Source organism: Pyrgilauda ruficollis, unplaced genomic scaffold, assembly GCF_017590135.1.
Source record: "Pyrgilauda ruficollis isolate IOZ18807 unplaced genomic scaffold, ASM1759013v1 scaffold3, whole genome shotgun sequence".
In the NCBI taxonomy this organism is placed as follows: domain Eukaryota; kingdom Metazoa; phylum Chordata; class Aves; order Passeriformes; family Passeridae; genus Pyrgilauda; species Pyrgilauda ruficollis.
In genome coordinates, this window is record NW_024524377.1 from 17058253 (window position 1) to 17078856 (window position 20604).

Consider the following 20604-nt stretch of genomic DNA (forward strand, 5'->3'; position numbering starts at 1 on the left):
CTGTTTTTGAGAAATGACTTGATACTACTACAAGTTGCTATAGTAATATCAGCTTCATGCACTATGAAACCAGTTTTTTAGACTGCCACCATGGAAATGCAGCCAGAATTCTTGGACTGAATTTTCCATCATCTGAAAAGCAAGAAAGTAATGCTTCTGCTTTGTATGTTGGCCCCAAAGTGTTCTCTTTTCTTTTAAGCTAGGCTGTGAATATGAGCTGCTAGGAAATTTGTATGTGTCCTCTAGAAAACTGAGCTGATTCAGAAGGGTTATGTTTTCTTCACAGCTGTGGTGGTTTTCCTCATGTTCTGGATGCTTCCTAACTGGGTTTCTTTAGTGAGGAGTAATCTTCATGTTCAGGTTTTTACTAGGAACATTGCAGAAATTGGGTGACATCCAAAAGTGCAGGTTTGGTTTTGGCATCCAGATTATCTGTTTCACTGGTTTGAATTCTGCATTCAGAATCGTCTTCTGTATGCATAATTGTAGTAATTTTGCTCCCTCTTAGTACTCTGGAAAGCCTGCACAAGTATCTTCTGGGATGCTGGGAGCTGGATGCAGCTCCCCTCAGAAAAGAGCTTTGAAAGTGTTCCCAATGGCTTAACTGGACACAAAAGAGTTCCCAGTGACTTAAGTGGACTCTCTGGATACATTTGACAGAAAACATGAAGACTGACCCTGTCTCAAAGCAGATGTTGTTTTAAAATAATTAACTGCTTGCACACATTAACACTCTGGAAGCAGAACAGACATCTTAAAACAAGCTTCCTTCCCTATATACCATTTTCTTCAGGGAGACAAGGGTAAAGAAACTTCTGGGAATGTCAGTGCTTTAATGAGCAGTTTCAGAGAAGATTAATGAATTAGTGAGTCCTTCCCTGGGAAAGAGTCAGCAAATTGCATGAAGACAAGTGAGAAAAGCATGTAAATATAAGCATAAGAGAACAAGTTAGAAAGCAGAAGCTGAAAAGAGAGCCTTGGATAAATACTTGAACGGAAGGGGTGTAATCTTTGAGGTGGAGACTGTTCTGTATAGGCAGAAAAGGAAGAAGAGATGCTTCAGAAAAATGTAGTATATGGGGTGTACTGGAAGAATTGAGACAAAGTTTATATATAGCAGCTACTAGAAGGTCAGAGAGCATGGGGCACATGGAAGGTAGATGGATGCTGAAAATACCAGTGGAGCATACTGGAAAGGTGAGAGATAAGCAGGTAAAGAGGCTGGTGACAAAGACACCATAAACATACTGGGGTTCAATAAAAAGGTTTAGAAGAGTTTTGCAAATCTGAAATTATAGAATCTCAAAAATGAAATTGAGTGGGAAATAAAGAAATTAAATAAATACTCTAGTTTTATGTAGTCTGGTTTGACTTTTTTTTCTAAAGAAGATATTTTCCAGCTGGTTGGTGGAGAGGAGTTCCAAGATCACTGTGAGGTGGCCCATGAAAATGTTAGCAATTTCATAAAAAATTTATTTCTTCTTTTTCTTACAGCTTATACACAGTACAAGAGAATTCAGTTGTCCTCGTGGAAGTAAAAAGACATCTTTTTCTTTTGCAGGCTGCCAAAATGGCAAACTATTGCAAGTGTCAAAAACTGAGTGATCTTCTGTTCCTTACATTTGCCGTTGTCTTCATTGTCAGTAGGCTTGGCATATATCCCTTATGGTGAGTAAGGACATGGTTTTCGTCAGGCTCTAGGCACCAAACAAGTTTGCAAATAACTGTGTTATAATTGAAAACAATTCATTGCCTTACTCTGTTTCCCAAAGCACCAGGGAGAGTTTCAGACATAACCAGGTGCTGAAATAGCCTATTTGCTAGAGTGCCATTGTGTTTACTGTGTGCTAGATGAGAAACATCTGGACCTTCTGCTGGTTTTAAGCTAGAAGTGGGTTGGAGACAGCATAGCTTTAAACTAGCAGGTGTCTGGCAAGAAAGGAGAGGAAAATTAAAATATTAGCCACCAAAAAAACCAACCAGCAGCTAAGCTTGAAGCTAGAATATTCTCAATAGCTTTCAGTGCATGCTTCATGAACACTTTCAGCATAAAGAAAAGCACGGTGGAATAAGTAAAGTCTGACCTGCTGAAATTGGTGTAAGGATGTTATTGCGGTACTGGAGGCTACTCCTTTTCCACCTCTGCTTTGAATTGGGGTTCCTGGGGCAGCTGTGTAACACCTATGTCTAGAAGGTAGTTACACAGCTCTTGCTGTAATCTCACATCTTCCCATACAGTCAGCTGCTTGCATGTGCTCACACTCTTGTAGGTACACAGACTGAGCATAGATGTTTGGTTCTTTAGCTGGGATCTTCTGCATCCAGGGGGCAGATGGCTAATTAGGAAACACATGTATGTATTTAATTGTAAAAATGCATTAAATTTTTTCTGCAACCTGTGCACTATATATGAGGAGGGCTGAGAGAAGGTGTTGGCCTTTGCTGTTTTCTATTCTCGATCCTTTCTTTCTTATGAATAGGACTGGTACAGATACCTGTATTTCTAGGGAAGTAAGAGAGGTCTTTCACTGCATCAGAAGATAACAATGACAGTTTTGTTTTCGGGAAGCAGCAAGAATGCCAGAAATTGTACCCTTTGTAGAGTTTATTTAGATTACTGCCGAGCTCCTTATTCAGGTATGCAGAGGATTTACAGATGCCAATGTCAACCTCCCTGCTACAGTGTCCTTTCCAAACCTCACTAATGGTATCTCTTTGAGGTTTTGTTAATGCAAACAGGGTAAGACCGAGATGCCCTTAGGGAGCTGTGTCATCAGCTCCGCTTAACCCTACAATGTGGAATTCTCATTTAGCATTTGATGACTCCAAAGATATTGTCATAATGCCTGGTTCCTGCTGCGTTGTGAGTTGGTGAACAAACATGACAAAACATGAAAATGGATAGACACACAATGTTTAGAAACACTTGTTATTTTGTTCGAGGGGCATTTTTTTTCTTTCTTAAACAGTTTTGCTTCCCCTCCTCAGTCCTTCCTTGAATCCAACTGGACCTTCACTGAATTTCTGTAAATGAAATAAGCTGGTTTTTCTACTTCCATGATCTCAGATAGGAAAAATTATGGCATTCCTGCACACAGGATTTTCCTGACCCTTGCTTTCTGTTTTATATTGAGAAATGGAGGGAGGACCCAATTTCTGCCACTGCAGACTACAGTATATGACTGTGCTTAAGGGGAGGCTGAGTCAGATGAGAGCTGGATGGGTTTGCAAAGGGGAACTCATACTTGGCCAACCTGATAACGTTCTATGATGAAATTACTGGCTTGTAATTACATAATTACTGGATTATTGGGCAGAGTGCACCCTCAGCAAGTTTGCATGTTCCAACATGTGAGGAATGGCTGATACAGCCCAGGGTTCTGTTGCCATCCAAAGGGAAGGAACCTCAGCAGGCTGGAGATACAGCAAACAGGAACCTCAGAAGTTCAGCAAAAGCCGTGCAGAGCCCTGCACCAGTATTTTCTGGGGGCTGACCACCAGGAAGGCAGCCTTGCACCAGAGGAACTGGGGGTTCCAGTGGACACCGAGGTGAACATGAGCCAATTCTGTGCCCTTGTGGTAACGAAGGCTGGTGGAACCCTGGGCTGCCTTAGGAGGGGTGTGGGCAGCAGGCTGGGAAAGGTGACCCTTCCTTTCTACCAGCCCTGCTGAGGCCACATGCAGAGCACTGTGTCCAGTTCTGGCCTCCCCAGTATCAGAGAGGCACAAAGCTACTGGAGACAGTCAGCAAGCAGTCACTGAGATTGATTAGGGGACTGGAGCACCTCTCACATGAGGAAAGGTTGAGACAGGCAGGGTGGTTTAGCACAGAAAAGAGAAAGTTCAAAATGGGTATTGTCAATGTAGAAATACATGAAGGGAGAGTATAAAGAAGACTGAGCCAGGGATTGTCGATTGACAGGAATGCAGCAGCTGACAGTGTGCTGTGTGCTCCCTGTCACAACCAGAGTGGTTGCCCTGGTCATCCAAGCCTTATGCTTTAACCCTAGCTGCCAACAAAGCCCCACAAAGCTGCTCACTCACTCCCACCAGTGAGATGGGGGAGAGAATCAGGAGGGTAGAAGTGGGAGAACTCATGAGCTGAGATAAAAACAGTTCAACAGGTTAAGGCAAGAGCTGTGCACACAAGCAAAGCCAAACAAGGCTTTCATCCACCACTTCCTGTGGGTTGGCAGGTGTTCAGCCATCTCCAGGACAGCAGGGCTCTATTTGTAATGGTGACCTGGGAAATGCAAACACCAACACTCTAAATGTGATCCCCTTCCTCCTTCTTCCCCCAGGTTTGTATGCTATGCATGACACCATATGGTGTGGGATATCCCTGGGGACAGCTGTCCCAGCTGTGTCTCCTTCTAACTCCTTCTGCACCTCCATTCTCTTCACTGAGGGCTGTGTGAGGAGCAGAAAATGCTTTTGCTCTGTGTGAGCACTACTCAGCAATAACAGAAACATCCTGAAACTACCAACATTGTTTCCAGCACAAATCCAGAATATAGCCCTATACTACCTACCACGAAGACAACTAAGTCTATGCAAGCCCAAACCAGTGTATCCCTTAATCAATGAAAAATACATTTATTAATTTATTTATTTGAATATGCAAATAGTTTAGTGTGGTATTAAAAAAATTCTTTGATTTTTAAAGACCCTTTTATTTCCACACCAAAGCCTTGATATATGTCAATCCCTGTATGGGCCATTTACTTAAGAGTTGGACTCGATGATCCTTGTGGGTCCCTTCCAACTCAGAATATTCTATGCATATCTATCCCTTAGATAAAGCCAGAGGCAGTTTCATTGTTCTCAGCTCTACTGTAGGCAATGCATGTGGGAGTCAGAGTTGGCAGGGATGAGCCATGGCATACATGAGCTTCTGTCTCCCAGATCCTTTTCCTCTATGAAACAGCAATTCTAAATCTTCAGCTCTATTAGTTGCGTGTCAGCAAAGATGACTCACTGGAGTGGCAGCAGGCCAGGAAGTATAGTTTTGCTCTCCTTTGCTGAAAATTCAAAATAGCAAAATTTGGTGCCTGATTAATATTACATAAATATGGAAATTTTTCTAGCATAAAGGCTGAGAGGTATAAAATCAGTGTGCATGTAATGTAAAAGCAAGGCTGTAATTTATAAGAAAACTTCCCCCGCGCAGGAAGGTGAATATCCGAGACAGGCTGGCAGAGACGTCACTTCCGAAGCGCTGGTGTGCTGGTGTGCTGCCCCTTTGCACAAGTGCCGTTTCATTGTGCACAAAGGTGCTCATAAAGAATTCAGAATGTATCAAATGCTGTTGTTTGAAGGGTGTTTAACAGCCGGGCTAAGACAAAAGAAACTGGAAATTAGGTATATATTTAGCAGTCTTTCTGCAGGCATCTGGAGTTCATTTCAGCAATAATTCAAAAACCCCAGGATACTTTGTGCCTCCTGCTGCTAAGTGAATGTAGGAGTAAAGCTGCTATTTTCACTGACAAGACATTTTGCTTGTGAAATTCTCCCACTTGCACATAATCACTGTTCTAGCAAATTACAGCATAGAACACAACTCTCCATGAGTCAGGGGGAACACGTTGCCTTCTCAGGTGAACCAGGATTTTAGGGAGAATGAAAACAATCTCAATCAAAAATTAATATAAATTATACAAGCCCTTGGCTAGTCTAATCTGGCTGGGTAAAGCAATTACTTAAAGCTCTCAGGGAAGCTGGGCTTATATTTATTTACTAGGGTAAGGCACCAAGCCAATTAAATTCAGGCTCTTTCAGATTGCTCTGACTAGTTACTAGCATGCAGTTTTCTGGAGTTTTTCACTTCTTTTGATTACACAAGCAAACAAACCCTAACCGTAGGCAATGAAAGCAGCCTTGCGCTAAGGCTGGTTCCAAGGAAAAAGCTGTGGAGGATGCTGTGTTATTGTGGCAGTTTTGTGTTCCCCTTGGCATGCCTTTTGCAGCGGCAGTGTGCCTGGACCTGTGTATTCACACCATAATTTGATTACACAGCCAAGGACAGAAGCGAACAGGTCTCATTCACGTGACCTGTGGGATCTCAGCATGCACATATTACATGCATGCACTGAGAAATGTAAAATAGTGCCTTAACAGTGCAGATTCAAGTGAAAGCCTGATTGAAGCAGATTATAAAGTGCTGAGATCATGTTCTGCATATGCTGTCGCACAAGTTCTCATATAGGCAAATTTGGTATAACCCAGGTAGTCCTTATTATGCCCTTCTGTTCTTGATCTCTTCACAGACTGTCAGTATCCAGAGTATTGTATCACATTAACAGCTGTGAAGATGGACAGTCAACTACTTTGATTAGTTGGTATAGTCTTGTTTCATGCCAGTAGGTACATCTTAGCTGGATCTTCTGTTTCTGAGTCCGTTTGGAAATATTCTGGGTTAAAAAAAAGACAAAAATAATTCTCACTTTTAAAATTCAAAGCTGTTTCAGGAGTATGTCTTTTTATCAACTGCAGTGTGTGGCTTCTAAATGAGATTTTGGTGCCAATGTACCTTATATAAGTATGGGTCAGCCAATCCTCAGAGGAACAACTTTCCTCCTTGCTATTCTTTCATTACTAAAGCTTGTTCATGACAGTACACACTTTCTGGTTCATGGCTGATACCTAATTTCCTGTACGTGGCAGTGAGTATCTGCATGAACCAGACAAGCCTGGCGTGATTCTTCATGAGTTACAATTAACTTCTGCTCACCGTGGTGAGCTGTAATGAACCCTACTTACTTTTTACCAGACCTGCAGTCATATTCTGTATGACTGGCAGAATAGCTGCTCCTGAGTTCCGCCATTGGCTGAGCACTAGTGTGAGGCACAGCCCTGTCCTTAATGCCTATGCTGTATTTCCAGATAGTCATACAGTATTGCCAATGTACACTGTTCTCTTTCCTTTCATTTATCCTGGAATCAGCTTCTCTCTGAGCAAACAGGGCAGTGCAGAACCCCTGTAAGAAGCAGATGCTACAAAGATTTGCTGACCCTGTCTTTTTCCTCGTTTTGTTCTTTAGCTGATATTGGCTGGGTTTGTACAGCTCTTAACAAGCAGTGAAGTTGAATTGTTGTCTTTCATGCTGGTTTTCTTTCCTGACATGTTTTCTCCTGACTGGCCCTTGGAGTACGTGTGTTGTGTGGGAAGACAGCATGTGGACCCCAGCAGAGTCACTCTGCCTCACTCCTCTGAACATACTGGTAGAACAGAAAGCTCCAACCTACCCTTAAAAGCACCCTACACTGCCAAAGCAATACATAGGCAGCGGGTAAAGCACGAGTCCTGGTCAGGTACTTCACATAGTAAGAATTCATATAGCTAGGTGAATCCCAGCTGCCCAGACCTTGTCTGCACTCTGAACGAACACAATTGTTTTGCAATGGATTGTAAACATTTCTAGCCTAGCTAGGATAATAAAATAACTTTTTTGTTAAGATGATCTCTTCTGACACTGTCTCAAGCTCATTTTGCTCAGAATATTGTCTAAACCAGAGCACAATCATAATCACGTGTTGCTTGTGGGTAGCAGATACTGAAAGAATAAGTTATAATTTTGATACTTGATTCCTGATGCTATTCATACTGTCATTGAGTGGATGCTGTAGAACTAGCAAAAATTATCTGATGTGCTTACATTTCAGTCTGTTTATAAGACAACTTATAATCAATCAGTTTATAAAGAGTATTTAACAACAAGGTTTTGGCAAACGAATAATAGTATATTCAGAGAACTCATAGACTTCAATTTATGGATTAAAAAGAAGGTTTAATTAACTAAGGCTCTGTAAATTTACTCACAACTCTTGTCTTAGCTCTTTAGTAGAGCATATATAGTGTTGTCATCCCATCTGCTTCTGACATCAGATGTTATCTTTTCTAAGACCTAGTTATTTTATTTCCTTAATTTTTTTACAGCATTTGTGAACTCAGGCTTCTGGAGTTTTACAAGAAGCAAGGGTGAAATCTTTGGAGTACCAGGTTAATACTGATCCAGCTATTTACAGGGGAGCTATAAGAAATGGAAAGGTTAGAGGTGTCATTCACCATTATGGGCTTGCAATGTAAATAGCAAAAAGTGGCATTTGCTCTGTGTTGCCGTTTTTAAAATTTTCATGTGATCACAGCAGGAAGAAATTATATGAAAAAAGATTTAATCAGACCTCCAAAGTCATTCTTATCCTCATTTTTAGTTTCTACAGACTGTAATCTGTGGTTATAATAATGCTTTCTGTTGTCAAGGATAGCATATTCAGTCAGTGTTCTTACTTCTTTTATTAAGAAAAATGTCCTGTCTAAAACCTGTGCTCCAATTGGAAACAGGACAGATACCTGTGCAGTGGCACTTCTCTTGCTTAGAATTATTCTGCCAAGCATAAATGTGTCAGGGCAAGGGAAGCAGAGTGGTTGTTTTTCTTGTGGCCAGACACCTTAGCCACTTTTAAATCAGCTCAGGTAAGTAGTTTGAACTTGTGCAAACGTTCTGCCTTTTCTCTTAGAGGTATCTTTAGCACCAGGGTTTGCTGTTAGTGGCACATATTTTGTGGTGCTACAGAGTCAATACAAAAGCAGAACAATGCTACTGCAAGCTTCTGACATATGTGGGATGTAAAAATCATAGCTCTGCAAAAGCAGGAGAGTAAGTTAACTTACCAGCTTGAAATAGTAAATGACTTTTGAACACCATGATCAACAGCCATGATGGAGCTGGCATCTCATTCGTGTTCAGCTAGGAGGAGGTCATTGTGGCTGAGCACCCTGGGAAGAACCCAGTCCCCATGTAAATGAGCACATTCTGTAGCTTTCATCAGTGTTGCACTATGGCAGAGTTTGACCCATAATATCTCTGAAAGTATAAATAATTATTAAGAAAATTGGATTAAACTGAAAACTGTTTAGGGATGATTTCACAGACATTGATGTTGCACATAGTTAAGCGCAACTGTACTTATTTTCAGCCAACAGAAAAGGGCAGGAGGATGGCTTTTTTATACTCTGATACTCTGTTCTGCAAAGATTGGAAACTATCGTTTACAACAAATGTTTTTCCTCTTTGGAGAATCACATGCACTCCAGGAAAATGGATCTTGATACATGTTCTCTGTTGCTCATATGTTTTATATGTGCCTGAAGATTTGGAAGTGTCATTCTTAGTGTAACATAGTTCTTCAGTACCTGTGAGTTATTATCATGGGCCTTTACACAAGCATTTTGCCATAACACACTACTGATACAACATCTTGCTGAGTATTATTACATTCTGCTAGGAATCTTGAGTTCTCTCCATATCCTGATGTCTATGAAGGACTCTTCTGAGGTTTGAGTTTGGATTGTGAACGTGCCTATGACCTTGTATCTTTGTTTTTTCTATCCACAAGAGTGTAAATACTATTATTTATACCAGTGGCTGCAAAATCAGCTAATGGGCAGTAACTGCTGATGAGAAGGAATTGAGTGAAAAGCACAGCTGAAACCAGGACAGTGACAGCTTGATCAGGTCTCTTCTACAGTACATCAAACATGAATAATTTCCTGCCTGCTCCATCATTTTAGTTAAGTAATTGGAAACCCTATTGATCTGCACACAGGACTTAAAATAACACAGTCTCAGAGGCAGGGCTGTAATTTCTGCAAAGACATATTGTTCCTGATTAGTATTAGGACAGGAGCCACCCATCTCCACAGCAGCTGGGCAGGTATTGGTACCATGTCAGGAGATCCTCTGATGCGGGGCTTTGTGGTGAGCAGAATGCCACGTGGTGGTGACCTCACTGATAAAATTGAAGTGTGTGGATTTAATGTTGCTCTGAATACTGACTCAATAGTTCATGTTCTTTCTGTCACTGAATTTTGCAGAGATCTTTCATCAGCTCTCTAAAAGAAGGAGGGTAATGAGCATCACCAACCAAACAATCTGATGAATCAGTCTGAGATGCTGTTGAAAGATGATCTCTCTCTCTCTCTCCCGTAGTCTTTTCCCTGCTTCTGTGTGGGTGACTGGTTCATCTGACTGTTCTCTGTTCACAGTGGGTCTCTGCTACTTCTCATGTATTTGCCATGCACTGATACTCTGGAGAGCTGAAAATGTAAGAGACAGCAGGATCTGAAGAGGGAAACAAGCTTGTTCTCCCACTCAGCAAGAACCAAGAAGCAGAACAGTGATGTAGACACAGCAGCTGGCCAAGCTGAAACTCAGATGAAAAACTTGGCAGTATAGCCCTTTATGTACTGGATTTGCTATAATTAAATATTTAACTTCACTTCAGCTTGAGGACTCTGGTACATGGAGTGCTATAAACCAAAGTTTCCTGAAATTGATGACTGTTTCGTGTATGATTACATACACTTCTCAGGTTAAAAGTTGTTTAACTCATTTGAAGTTTCATGCAGAAACATCTGTGTGTAAGGTCTTTTATGTAGCACTGTCATTAAAAGTAACTAGGACAGACTGGGATGTGCAGTCCTGTTAGATTCAATCAAGGTCTAAATCCTAGAGGTGAATATTGACCACTGATGAAAGGTATCTGATTATCATCCTGTGGCTGATCAACATGTGCACATACATGTACTCTCACACTCCACTGCTCTTCATTTCTCTGTGAATCTCAGTAACATTTTTTTCTACCTATCAGGTCTATGGCATCTGTTAAGGAAGTAGTCCACAGTGTTTTATAAAACATGCTAATAATTCTCACAGCATCTTTACGTGGCCAACAGGGTGTGCCAGTACTTTGTTCCCATGTTTAACAAAAAATGAACTGTGTAAAGAAATTTGAAAAATTCTTAGATCACTTAAGTTAATATAACAGCTAAATCCACAGTTTAGAACTCCTGACTCTTTATTCTCTGGTCATAGTCACTTTTTACCCAATACAATGAAGAATAAACTACTGTGTTTTGGTGGCAGAAGTAAGTACAATTGTTTGGTTTTTTAAAGGAAAAATTTTTAAAAGGGGCAGAAATATTGAAGTGTTGCTGGTAGGACTACTGTTGAGTTACTTGCACTAAATGGGATAATTAATGTAACTACATAATTACATAAATGTAATTATGTATTTTCTTGGTAATGTATGCAGTATTGAAAGGTATCCCAGTACAGGTGATATGATGCAGTATTGGGTATTGTTGTCTATTATACACATAATGGGGATAAAGACATTTATTCTGAATTATTTAGACAAGCTGGATAGTATTGTGCTGTCCTTGGTCATGTCTGAGAATTCCATCTATTGTGCTGTGTTAACAAGGTGACTTTAATTCAGCATGTTGCAGCAGAATATGTTGGGCAGTGGACATTGCTGCAGAAGGGAAGGCAACTTGCAGTAGCACTAATTTCAGCTGCACAGTTACTGCTCCCATTGGATGTGATAATAGTGCCCATCATCCAGCTATGCATCATTCTTCAGAGTTTATCACTAATTTCTTGCTTGTCTGGAAGAATACCTACTCCTTTCACATGATCCTCCTTTTCACCCCTTTTCATTTCTCTCAGGATCCTTTCAGAAGCAAACACAGAACATTTTTGTCAGTTCTCAGACAATATAGATAAGGATTTTACTCTTCCATGCATTCCTCTCTTTCTTTAACTCCCTTAATCTCCAGGTTTTCCTTTCATCCTTGGTGCAAGACAAGGGATCAACTTGCCAAGAATTAGTAGCTGATGCCCAAGAGCCTGGATTTGGGCCCACTGATTTGTGGGAGGGGAGTGTAATGTTAATAAGTCAGTGTGGATCTGTTACCTCTAGTGTCCCAAGTACTGCTTTGCTGGCTAGATAAAGAGCCAGAGACTAGAGGAAAAACCTGTGTTACTGCTGGTGTGTTGCAGGTGATTGTTTAGTAGTTGTTGAAAATGTGTTCATTTTATTCTGAGTGTTTAATTAGAGTGGTAGTACAGTAAGTACAGGATTATCTCTCCTAGTGGCTCAGATATTGTGGCAGGGTTCCTGAAAAATACCACAGATTTCTGTAAGAGTAGATTGGATCTTAAGTGGTGAATTTATTTTATTTGCTTTCATCAGCCATACTGCTTAATTCAAGATGCTAAACTGGCTTCACACAGCCAGGTGCACAACCCTCCTTGGGATACATTTAATGAGGGAAGAATACCTTCCATGAAATTGTGTCATGTTCTCCAGCTATCAAAATCTTCCAGGGGCTCAGAAAAAAAAAAAAAACAGTCCAGAAATTATTTTCAAAAGCAGAAGATAACATTTAACTTCAAATTGCAAAGATCTGAAAAATGCTGACAAAAGTTTTCAGAAAGGTAGAGCACTTGCAGCTTAAAGTAATTTTCCCCTGTGAGATCAAGACCAGCTGCTTCAAGTCAGATACCCAAAAATCAAAGTTTTCACTATTCATTATGAAAAGCTGGGATTTAATCACTGGAGAGCTTTGAAAAGTCCCAGTAAGTGTATTTACAGATATAAGTGCTTTTCTGAGTATTTGAATCTAAGATTTATTTGCATATACATCTTATGGGCACTTTCTCCTCCATGTAATCTATTTTCATGCTGCTATTTCCAGTCCCCATTATTTATGTAGTTGATTAAAATGCTTCCATTGAATACTTGAAGCAGTGAACTTGATGGAAAGTGGGCTAACCTCTTTCTTCCTCAGTCTCTACAAGTAGAATTTCTCTGTATATTCTGACTCATAACCTTTTGAATTTTTCCCCATTTCAGACTTTTAATATGAAATTATTTATTTATTTTGAGAGTTTATTTGCTTACTTGGATTTTTTCTGTAGTTTTCTATATTTTTCACTCAGCTTCTGCTCTGTAGTGCTTAGACATAGCCTTAGCTCCATGTGAACACCTAGCCTGCACATCAGACCACTGAACCCTCTTAGCATTGCTGGGTAATTAATGAGATTATTTTTGCAGTTTTAATAGAGAATTCCCATCTTGTCCTTAGTTTGCCAGACATAACAGATTAGAAAGTACTCTTATTTTTCATTGAGGCTTATTTCCCTATCAAATAACACAATATATGAGTCATTTGCACATGAGACTGTTCTTGATACCAAAAGCGCTCTTTTTGGCCTTGCTTTCTTCCTGACTTCTGCAAGAGCAGACTAACTCATCTCTAGTGCTGCTTTTTTTACTTGACTTCCGTGGAAGTCCCCTGAGATTAATTTGGCCCAGTTAATAAAATATAAACAGAAACCTGCAGAAGCTTCATTTACAATTCTGTGGCATTTAAAGTTTTAGACATAGAGACAGTTGAGTGTAAACAATGGTAACTTTAGATACAGGACTTGTTGATTTCAAGTTTGAATTTGATATAATGGTTAGAACTGCAGTAAGCATTGGTGAAGTTGAGCAGCGCTGACTCCACGTCTGTTTTGATATGATGAGAGTGTCCCCTTGAACTGTAAAGTGGGGTGTTACTGTGACAAATGTAGCTACCACTGGCAGAACAAATTGCACAAAGCTGAGACTGAAGAGTTCTACCTGACAGAAGCAATAATATGATGGTTTTTACAAACTGGAAAACATTTTCTGGTGTTCACACCATAAACACAAGACAGTGCAAAAACACAGCTGTGTAGGAAGGTTATAAAAATTCAACTTCTGTAAGAAGGCAAAAATGAAAAGGTAGAAGTACTATGAAATACCCCTACGGTATTAAGTCCAGTGTATCAGAAATCACTGGTTGATTTTTGATCAATGGAGTTACACTCATTGGGCGTGTGTCATTACCACTAAATGTTGTATTCCGGATTTGTTGTCTGTACATATATCATACTGGTACTACTTAAACTGGTTTTACGTTGCTGGAAAGGGCTGTGGCAAATGCTGTTGTTTATTAAAAAGCTGAGATGGAGAAGTTCTCCGCGGAGCTGTGCGCTGCCCTGGAGCCCGTGCGGGGTCCCGGTGCCGGCCGGGCTGAACGCGCCATCTAGTGACTCGCGGGGATGGTGGATGGAAAACGAGGAGCAGCAAGGCAGTGGAGTTTTTAATGGATTTCTGCATCAGCAGGGAAAGCGGATGAAGTTTGACAAATCTTTATATTGCCTTATTTTTCTCCCCCTAATTAACAGAGATTCCTAGATCATTATTTGGTTTTAAAATGCCATTGTTTCTGTTGACTGTTCTCCACTCTGCTCTCAGGCTGTTTGCTAAGAGAGATTGAACTCACCTGCTGTGGCAGAGTATTTGAGCAGAAAGTGCTGTTAAAGCTTCAGAATTCATTGTAACAGCAGTTTACTGCCTGCATCTGAAATGCTGGTTCTCAAAAATTTGTTTCAAATGTGTAGAACTGCCTGAATTTCTTAGAGTCATAGAATGATTTGGATTGCAAGGGATCTTTAAATGTCATTTAGCCCAACCCCCCTGCAACGAGCAGGGACATCTTCATCTAGATCAGCTTCCTCAGAGCCCTGTCCAACCTGACCTTGAATGTTTGCAGGGATGGGGAGTCTACAACATCTCTGAGCAACCTGTTCCAGTGTTTTACCACTCTCATTGTAAACATCCTCTTCTTTAGATCTAGTCTAAATCTACCCTCTTTTAGCTTAAAACCATTAGCCATTGTTTTATCTCAACAGGCCCTACTAAAAAGTTTGTCCCCATGTTTTTATAAGCCCCCTTTAAGTACCAAAAGGCTGCAATAAGGTCTCCCCTCACTGTCCCATTGTCCCTGTCCTGGATGTAACTGCCCAAGCCTCACTCTTGGTTGTACATAAGTGGTATGCAAATCAGATTTGGTGCAGAACAATGGCTAATATGGGAGCCAGTAATTTTTATTATCAATCAGGGAAGGAGTTATTTGAGTCAATCAACACCTGCTAGCTGTATAGATGGAGAGAAGAAATGCACACTGAAGATCTTTATTTTCTGTATGCAATGTTTACAAATCAAGTTAAATATTGAAAGCAACATTTTGATGTTGTTTCTCTCTGGAGAAAACAACAAAACAAACCTGTGTGATTCAGTCCAAGTCACTATTACTTTGAAAACCAGCTGTCCATGTGGATCCCATCTAATGAAGTACTTGTCATTTTGATTTAAAAATAACTTCTTTAAGATTGTTGGCTTAAGGAAAGTGTTATTGTTTTTCTGTCCCATTTTTTTCTAGGATATTAAATACAACGTTGTTTGAACTGTATGAAGCTCTGGGCAATTTTCCTGCCTTGTGGGTCTTCAATGTGCTGCTTATGGTTCTTCAAATTCTGCACTGTTTTTGGTCTTACCTAATCATAAAGGCAGCCTACAAAGCTATTTCAAAGGGCAAGGTAAGACAACACAGTTCTGTTTAATGATTTTAAGTTTTCTATTTTCAATAGAGGTCGCTTTTTGTTTGGGTTTGGTTTTTTTTTCCTAATCCATAATATGCTACTGGAGACACATCTTGTTTTAGATCTTCTTTCCTTTCCTGGAAACTTTTTCCCACTCCTCATGATTGTCAGATAAGTTAATATACTCTGTATAGTGATTGTCTTTATATGTGCTTCTGCACTTCCTTTTTACAATGTAGTACACAGAACTAAACTACCTTAGGGAAATCAGGTTAAAGAAACCCAAGTAAACTGTTTTCTTGAGGCTGCCAGTTCTGTTTTTCTTCTTTATAGTAGTTGTTAGCAAAATGTTCATTTCACAGCTGGAAGTGAAATGAAGCAATAATAATACAAAATGAAATTCTGCTGTTTGCTAGTGGCAAAATTACTGATCACAGCCTCTTCTGGGTTTTGGTATTAATGAGGTATTGCAAAGAGCTCTGTGTTTTCTTTCTAGTATTCCCAGAGCAAGACTTTTTGGGCTAGACTTTAGTGTCTTGCTGCCAGTGGTACATTTGACAGGAAGATGTCTCTCCCAGAAGTACATTACAGTTGCTGGGCAGACACAGGCCTTATGTGCAGTTGGTAGAATTAATCCTTACAGATCATGTAAAGTCAGGATACTTTGCCCTTAAAAAGCAGAGCACATTGATGTGACTGACCCCAAAGTGAATGGGATTGTTCTCCATAAAATTGCTGTCTATGAATGTACTGGAGAGCTCAGCAGTGCACTGGCAGAGCCCAGAATGTGCCACTCCATCTGTGACACAGTGCATTCACGAGCTGTATTTTGCCTGGAAGGCGTGCTTTAGTCTGCTCTGCTTTTAGAAATTATTAGCCTCAGCTGTCCTGTCTGAATTATACCAGTGACTTCAAAGACTGCTTCCTCCTCTCTTACTCTGCTTGTTTATCCTTTCCCTTGTGCTGTGCTGGAAGGCTGGGAAGTGGAACCCCTTGCACGTAAGTTTCTTTAAATTTACTATGCAAAAGATTTATTCTGACAACACTGGTGTTTATGGTTTGGGCTGGTTTGGTTCTTTTAGTTTGTAGTTTCTGCTTGGTATTTATCCATTGTTTGTATTTATATATTTAAGTAAAGACTATCTTGAAAGGCTATTTTTTACTTCTTGGCTATGCATCACCTAAAACCATTCAAACCCACTTCTATCTGTGGTGCTAATATGCTTCATGTTTTTTACAGAGGTAGATAGATAGATAGATAGATAGACAGATAGATAGATAGATAGATAGATAGAGTGTGTATGTATACAATACTTTATATATATCTCAGCAGGATAAGCATCTGCTCTGTCAGCATTCAGGACGCACACTTGAGACTGTAATTCCTTCACCTTGCAGTTCTAACAATTGCACAGGAGAAAACTGAGATTGTACAGAGTTAAAGCAGAGTTAGACACTTGCAGTAACACAGGGACCAGGTTAGAGATGGATATGTATGACATTTATACAGAGGATTAGTTTTCCTTCAGATCTTAACTTCCTCACTTGCAATGCCATTCTTTCTATTTCTGCAATAAAAATAAGTACTGTTTTCACAATACATTACAGATATCTTACAGATAAGTACTAAGTACTGCAAGATGTGTTGCACTCATATCAGGTTTTAAGTGCAGAGGCCCTGCTTCGTTGCTGCATTTTAAAAACAAAGGGAGCAGATCATGTTTAGCAGAACTAGCTACAGCATAGAATCTTATTTTGATATTTGACTTTGGGGCAGGACCCTAGCAGAAATATTGGCAGGAAATCTATTAAGAGAATTTAAGTTGAAGCAGAATTGTTCAGTCATCTGGTCTGCCATCACTTAGATCACAGGTGCTCAGTACTGTGTGCTGAGACCATTTTCTTCTGTCTGATAAGGGTATAATTCTAAGTGTATTTCTGTACCCCCACCAGCTCAATATAAAAGTTCCTTTATATGAAAGACATGGAAGTAACCCATTAATTGAAGCTCTGTAAAGCATGTAACCAAATTTCGGACCTCAGCTGAAGTCCAGTTTCACAGATGTCAGAATTGTGGGCTTGCTAGACATTGGCATTAAAAACTTTACTTACTGGGAGCTGTATGGGAACTGTTTTCTTTTTTCGCTGGTTCCAAGCAGAATAGTGTCACTTAGGTACTGTGTGATATTGCAAGGGCAACACTGGGAGCTCCAAAGGCAAATGGCTCTTTCTGAGATGAGAGTGGAATTGTCATGAAGACTTTCCAGAGGAAAGGAGGATTACTGTAAGCAAAAAATTACACAGTGGCCCTGTTCTTTAAGTATTTCTAGTTCTTCAGGAAAAAGACTCACCATGTGTTTGCCCCCTTTTATGTCCATTTGCTGTAGTAAAGTCAGCTGTTATTACCTGATTGTGGCAACCAGCAGATCGATTGTGGATCGATCGTGAAGAAATTGGGATGCTCAGCTATACAAACAGGAGTAGAAGCAGGCATGAAAACGGCATCCTTAGAGCTGCATGCAGGTTAAACTCCAGACCTATTTCTGTTGATGCTGGGGTTTTTTTGTATTACATCTGGTGGACTCTTGGTAGTTTTGGAGATTTTCAGGATTTTTCAAAGAAGTCAGCTGAAAATTAGCAGGAAACCCCTAGCATATAAGGTCCATCTGTTTCTGAAACACCTTTCCAGTGACACAATGGGGCACACAGTTGAACTGTGATTCCTGTTTTAGAGACTGAAGTGGACTATGTCCACATTTACAAGTGCCATTCTCACCACTTGTCTGAAGTCAGAGACTGGAGTTACCTGATGTGGTGAGTTTTATTTCAAGCAGTACTCGTGTCTCCTCCTGTGAGCACACAACACTGTTCCTTGGAGCCATGTGGTCTCCAGTGAGTTGGGAAGTAAGGGGCAGGAAGTTGGGTTGAACATTTTGTACTACCAGGTCAAAGAGCAGCACTCCAAATGAAGGACAGGAAATATAGGTGTAGTTAGGAGGGCAGAGGGACTGAGCCTAGGTTGAGTGTGAGAGCTTGGATTGTTGTTTACTTCAGTCTGTGCAAAACCCTTTGCTTTGAGCACTTGGCCATAGTACCTTCAGTGCACCAGTGCTGAGTTCTCACCCTGCCTTTGCACATGGCATATGTATGTGCAGATATCTGTGTTTGAAGTGAGTGCAGGCAGGCAAAGGCAGAGAAGTGTGCCAGAGCTGAAATTGCCTTCAAAACTCAATTTGAAAAAATACGTGAATTCTCTGATTCTCTTGAACCAAAGAGCTGAGTTGTTTCCTTACAGTCACCTGCTGCCTACTTCTTTTCCACATTCTACAGGTAGCAAAGGATTCCCGAAGTGACGTTGAGTCAAGCTCAGATGAGGAGGAAACAGTACCTCGCTCAAAGGCCCCGCACAGCACTGTCACCACGAATGGGACCAGCGGTGCCAATGGGACAAATGGGTATCTTACTGGTGCCACTTCCTCAGAGGAGCATTAATCCTTCAGTTCAATCATGAGACACAAACAGAATGAACTATTTGCTACTGGAAGTAAATTATAAGTTGTGAATGCGGTTTATTCATGTATTTCAGCATCAGAAAAAATTAGGAGTATCAAAGCATTCTGATAGCGCACTGCCATATTTCCTGTTTGTGAATGAAGACAGCACACCATTCTGTATACGTAGGCATGCTGTATGTGTATGTAACTGACACAATGGGAGCAGTATTTTCACTTGTACTGTCTGAAATCTTATTTATTTTTTATTCCTTTGGGAACTTCTGGACAAAAGGGAATATCCATTCTCAAACTTTGTGTCTTGGATTCTCGGTAACAGAGAGCATCATGCTCAGATCTCTTCTGTCCATCCCTGTTGGTTTTGCTGAATCTGCTATAAGTAATAGTTGCTTGATTTGTTACTTACAGTAAGATAGAACATAGCTTTATAGATTTTAGATCTGCTTCAGATATTTTTGCTATCTTTGTGTTTTAAAGTACTGGTTTTGAAATCGTCTATCAAATCACAGTTACTGTTTTTCCAACATAATTAGGGGAAAAAAGAAAGTGGTAATTGTGGGATATTACTTTATCATAATTTAAAATTCCAATTTGGTGGTTAATTGCATTAGAAGTAGACTTGATTTGTTGTGTAAATACCCAAAAGTGTTGTTGTCAGCACTTTGGATAAATTCTTTATTACTTTTTTTTGGCCTTTCAATTTTTGACCTCTACAGATTTTAGCTTTTTGCAGAGATTCCATGTAAAAAGGCGTTTCTTCAAATGCACAATTCTGAATCCAGACTTAACTCCTGAAATTTTTCTTGTACATTCACTTGATTGACAGCAGGGGAGTAATGGAAAAAACAGCAGATGAAAAGTTCATTTCTTCCTCGGACTCAGCTCAGTCTAGGTATTGTTCTCAAAATCATTGCCACTTCCTTGGCAGGGAGAAGAGAGAGAAGGCAGAATGTCATACATTACTAAAATTAGTTTATTTTACATGTGTGAGAACTTGAGCAAAATTCACTAAGCATAATTCACAGCAGCCTTTGGATGCTCAGCAGTATTTCATCACCTCTACAAATAAAGTTAGGGGGCATTTGTAAAATAATTTTGCATTCCTTTTTCATCCAAGATTTACAAATAGTGTCCCAAGGAAGACATAATAACACCTTAAGTAAACATCTTTTTAAACATTATATACATACTTCTTCCAGTCTCTAGATCAAAGTTTGATGTAGGATGCTAAGGATCATACAGCTCTTGCAGGACACTCTTCTGTGATTTTGTGATTTGTGACAGCAGTGCCAAAAGTAGACAGGGTTCTTGGGTAACAGACTCTATGCAACCTACTGTTCAACAGTATTGTGTGTGCAGACAGAACCAATGTGCTTATAGACCAAAGACTTACACACACACACACACACACCCCACTATATATATAAAAGTTAAAAAAACAAAGGAAGGAAAAAAAACGGGAAAAAATCTCAAACGTGTCTTCTATATACAAAGGGATTGAAGTGCTGTGTTCAGCTGGAAACCTGAGCCACGAGGTCATTTCTGATTCCTTCCACCTATGCAAATAGTAAAATATAGATGATTTCTGATGCCATAAAACATGTTTAAAGACTCTGTTTTATATAGACTTCATTGAAGAAAGTTGTGTTGTCACTTCTTTCTTTTGAAAACTGAGATTTGTCCTATTCTACTGGTCCCTCTTGAAAACTAAAACTTTTATTATCCATAGAAACTCCTGTGTTAGGAAAAAGGAGGTGTGCCAAAAGCAAGGTTGGAATGGCATGAATGGAAATAGTACCTCAACTTAGTAAAGAATAAAGGTAAGAAAACTCAGA

The 20604-nt window shown here is 40.0% G+C and overlaps 1 protein-coding gene across 1 annotated transcript in view; it reads left to right on the plus strand.

Moving 5' to 3' along the window:
* The window catches only part of CERS6 (ceramide synthase 6), a 91482-nt gene extending 72357 nt beyond the window's left edge, over positions 1-19125 (plus strand). The window contains exons 8-10 of the mRNA XM_041473212.1: positions 1562-1668; positions 15098-15254; positions 18588-19125. Coding sequence (XP_041329146.1) covers positions 1562-1668; positions 15098-15254; positions 18588-18749 — 426 coding nt within the window. The 3' untranslated portion in view covers positions 18750-19125. The remainder of the gene's footprint in view (positions 1-1561; positions 1669-15097; positions 15255-18587) is intronic.
* Positions 19126-20604: the final 1479 nt, after the last annotated feature.